Here is a 4435-nt window from a genome sequence, read left to right on the forward strand (position 1 = left end):
TAATACTGATTCAGTATGGTTTTAGTTTTTCATATGAAGGACATGCCACCACATAAGCTTCGGACCTGGTCGTTTTAAACGATTCTGAAGCATAATCTGTGCTCTTTGCGGATCTAGGATTTTGAGAAGGTATCGGTCGACAGTTCTTTGGGACAGCACTAATTCATTTATAGCCATGAAGCATTCCGTGAGGGTTTAATTGTTCCTGCAGGAACAGTGCAACTTCAAGCAAGTCGAAATAGAGAGGGCTTCTTTGCCTAAACAATTCTAAGGACTTACTGCGCAATGTGTACAAAACTAATTCCATCCACATTGAGGGAACCCAGTATTTCCCAGAGTCGCACACCTAAAAGGAAATAAAAGCATATTAAATCTGACAACCCACTCATTGTTTACGTTTCATGTAGCGTAGCTCGACAATAAATGTCCTTCATGATCTCCTAAATATAACATAATAATATAATTATGAGATCTCATCTCGTAATTATGAGAAAAGATCTCATAATTACGAAGCTGTCCAATTTTTTTTTCTTTGATGAATGCAATACGCTTCCGTATTAGCCTAATGCATACATACGGATATTTGATTAGTATAATTCAAGTTGTAAAAAGCCAGAGAGGAGGCCTTAAAGAGAAGCGTATGACCTTTGACCTATACAGTAAGACCTTGTGGTCCAGTGGATTAAAATTAACAAACAGGTGCTCTACTGGGCTACAGAGAACCGCTTCAATCTGGACTTTTCTAAGCAAAATAAATCACTGTTTAAGGTTCCAAAATGTTGTACTTTTGATCTACAAAGCGTTTAACTAAAGCTTGACAAAAATAATAAAAAGTCAACCACACCATTAAAAACAGTTTCATCTACTGAAATATTTTCACCATTTATTTTTACATCCCAGGTAGACAGTTTTCCCCACGGAAATGATGAACTTTTTGTGAATCGCTTTGCTGTGGTTCTTTTAATGGACTTTGTAATGTCAGTATAAATACTCTGCTGAGCTCTGGTAGGTACGCTAACAGAAGCCTAACAATCAGCATCCTGCCATTTCCACAAACATTGTGCTTTACTTAAAACAACACTTTGGCTTTTTGTTTGCCCTACTACAGCCAACCAGCTTATTCCACTGTTAAGGCATCCTTTGAAAAATTCCTAAATTCAGATAGTTATCTGGATCATGATTAAAATTGAATGGATTTCATATTGGGCTAAAGACACACCTGTGGTTAGAACTTTGTGACGATCCTTTTAAAATCAGGTGAACAAACACTAACAAAAACATTACCTCCTTAGTGGAGGTAATAATCAGATAATCCCTAGAGGCAGATGTTTCAATGTATAAATGAGCTAAGCTTGAAATGTTACAAATCCATTGCATTTATCAAGGAACGTGCAGGACATTTGATTTATATTGTCCTCATTGGTTCTAAGAAAGAAAAACATGTGAATCAACTGTTCAAAGTAACCCAGCCGTTACCTGAGATACCGCTGGATGAGCTCCTCGACAGTCAGCAGGTCTTCAGGCTGAGGAACCACTGGCATGGGGAACTGGTGCTGCAGGGGGCTGGGCTGCAGCACTTGGAAGGAAGCCTGACAGATCAGTATCGGCTGTCCGTGCTGGATGGCTTTAACCGAACGGACTGTGAAGCTGCGCCCATCTCTAGTGCGGTCCACCTGGTAAAGCACAGGTACCTTAGGGTCCCCTGCAAAAAAAACAACAACAAAACACACATAAAAGTAATACAAAAACATAAAAAATGGCTTTTCTTCCTAGTGATGGTCCTACTTTTAAATAAACAGTTAATGTTGAAACCTTACGCACCCTAAATGAAATGCTTCTGATGCCACAAGGTTGTCTTACCTGCTCTAACAAAGTAGCAATGGAGGGAGTGAGCATAGAGATTATCACCAACAGATTTGGCTGCAGCCACAAGAGCCTGACCGATGATCTGACCCCCAAATAGGCGCTGAGTGCGTGGCACCCAGTGATGCGTTCCCCTGAGGAAGACAGACAAAGAGGGGGATCAAATGTAACGCGGCCAACTAGCAGTGCAGCTGGTTGACACTGCTGATGTCAAACCCTCCAGCTCATACATCATGTTTACTGCCTGCAAGTATGATCATTCTCAGCTGTTTTTAGCAACACACCTATCCTTCAGATTTGTGGCTGAGTGCGACCTGAGTATAATTTTCTTTTTAATTTTCTAAAATCTTTAGCTAGCGGCATTCATAACATTATTTTCTCACCTTGCTGGTATTATCTTGTACTGGGATCATTGATTACATTAGAAGGAAGTCTTTTTACCCCATGAAACCCACTAAACAACTTTGTAAAAGGCTGCTACCTTGTTCAGTTCATAAAAGATTTAACCTCTGTAGACAAAAAGCAGACTCCTCCATCAACTTCCCATGCTGCTACCGCCAGAAGTTCTCTGATGATTCTGCCATAGTTGGCCTCATCACAGGTGGGGACGACTCAGAGTACAGACAGTGGACTCAGAACTTGCAGGGGAAACCAAGGAGCTAGTGGTGGACTTTCACAGAAGCAGATCCACCCCACTGACACCGTTGAACATCCAGGGAACGGACATTGAGATAGTGGACTCTTATGGCGTTTACCTGAATAACAAACTGAAATGGACTCACCAACACCAAGGCTCTGTATAAGAAAGGTCAGAGCAGACTCTTCCTGCTGAGGAGACTCAGTTCTTTTGGACTGCAGGAGGCGCTCTTAAAGACCTTCTATAACTCTATTGTGGCATTAGCCATCTTCTATGGAGCTTTCTGTTGGAGTGGCTTATCTGTAGCTGAGAGAAAATGTCTAAATAAGCTGATCAGGAAGGCCAGCTCTGTGATTGGATGCCCTCAGGACTCAGTGCAGCAGGTGGGAAACCAAAGGATACAAACTAATTTAACATCTCTGTTGGATAATGTTTCCCATCTCATGCATGGAGCTGTTGCAGAACTGGAGAGCTCCTTCAGTGATAGACAGCTGCACCCTAAATGCACAAGGGAGCGTTATCACAGATCCTTCCCCCCAGCACCTATAAGACACTATAACCAACACTGCTTCCAACAACCTCAATAAGTTTCTACATCCATGCTGATTTTTGCACAGTTTCTACCTTAGTCAGTTAAATAACATGCTGCTGTCATTTTGCACATCCCTGATGTTGAAGCTATTTTCCAATACTGTAAAAATGTCCATAGCTGTATATTGGTTATTTATTCTCCAAGTGCACAGTATTTATATTAATTAGACACTTTTATAAGTTTCACATTTGTGTGACCATTTTTTCTATAATCTTTTTGCTACTGTAAACAAAAGAATTCACTCAATGTGGGACAATAAAAAGATTTTCTATTCTATTCTCTAATCATTCTGCACAGTGCAATCTTTAAAACATTTTTTCCCTTTCTTTGTCTTTTCTTTCATTGATATTTAAAATGTTAGATTAAAGGTTTGCAAAAAACTAATGTTATATAATTTTCCCAACCCGTTTATTGAGGTTTTCAGTCTGGCAATGAGACAGTCGCCTTCATTTTAGATCGGTCGGACACCGTTAATGTGTCATGTAGATATATTTTCTTTTAGTTTGTGGTCAATCGATCTTGAAAAAGCCTCCGTAAATATAAATGTTGTGGAGCTAGCTACCTGTAGAGGTCAATGTCCAGCTGCTCCAGGTTCAAAACACTGGTAACCAAGACGCTTCTGAGGTCCTGCGGACACTGAGCTGCTGAACTTTCTGAGCTTTCGTCCTCAGCGGAATTCTCTGACTCTAAAAAAATCAGTTAATGGGTAAACTACATCACTTTCGTCCCATTTCCCTTCCGCCATGTTGCTTTACAACTTTCTCTTATTTGCTTTAAAGACCGGGGTGCCCTTCAGTTCTATTTGCTCTTTATCGCCCTCCAGTGGCTGAAAGAAACTTCTAGGAGGCTATTTTCTTTGCAAAAATCCAGTTTCTTCTACTTAATTTATAAATTAAGTAGAAGAAACTGGATTTTTGCTCTGCTCCTCTTTTAATTATTAAAAAATACCTCAAGCTTTGTGAATGGTCTTTATAATAAAATAATAAACAATTTTTACGATTAAGTAGGATTTCTCTAGATGTGCAGATTGCCACTTCTCTTCAAATTGCTAGCGTGGTATACGGCTCTGATTTAAATCCGGGAGTCAGCTTTCTATAAATAATCATACCTCTTTTTAAGGAGAACTACATAGTCTGATACAATAAACAATGATGATGTAACACTGTCAACAATAGCATCAATTTAAAAAGAAAATGAATAAATTGTAGTCGTCAGCAGGGTTTTTCTGCCACACTTAAGAAATGAATTCAGGGACATACATTTTTATATATGTTCCAGCATCGTCTTATGATGAACAGCTAAAATTAAACCTTTTTTGGGGAAGAAGAACCCAGTTAAGTTCA

At 39.5% G+C, this 4435-nt stretch overlaps 1 protein-coding gene across 1 annotated transcript in view; it reads right to left on the reverse strand.

The window, feature by feature from the left end:
* The window catches only part of acot8 (acyl-CoA thioesterase 8), a 10502-nt gene extending 6665 nt beyond the window's left edge, over positions 1–3837 (reverse strand). Inside the window, 4 exon segments of the mRNA XM_015388066.1 lie at positions 1477–1702; positions 1861–1997; positions 3655–3785; positions 3787–3837. Of these exon segments, the coding sequence (XP_015243552.1) occupies positions 1477–1702; positions 1861–1997; positions 3655–3785; positions 3787–3837 (545 nt within the window).
* Positions 3838–4435: the final 598 nt, after the last annotated feature.

Source organism: Cyprinodon variegatus, unplaced genomic scaffold (genome assembly GCF_000732505.1).
Source record: "Cyprinodon variegatus isolate N-32 unplaced genomic scaffold, C_variegatus-1.0 Scaffold412, whole genome shotgun sequence".
In the NCBI taxonomy this organism is placed as follows: domain Eukaryota; kingdom Metazoa; phylum Chordata; class Actinopteri; order Cyprinodontiformes; family Cyprinodontidae; genus Cyprinodon; species Cyprinodon variegatus.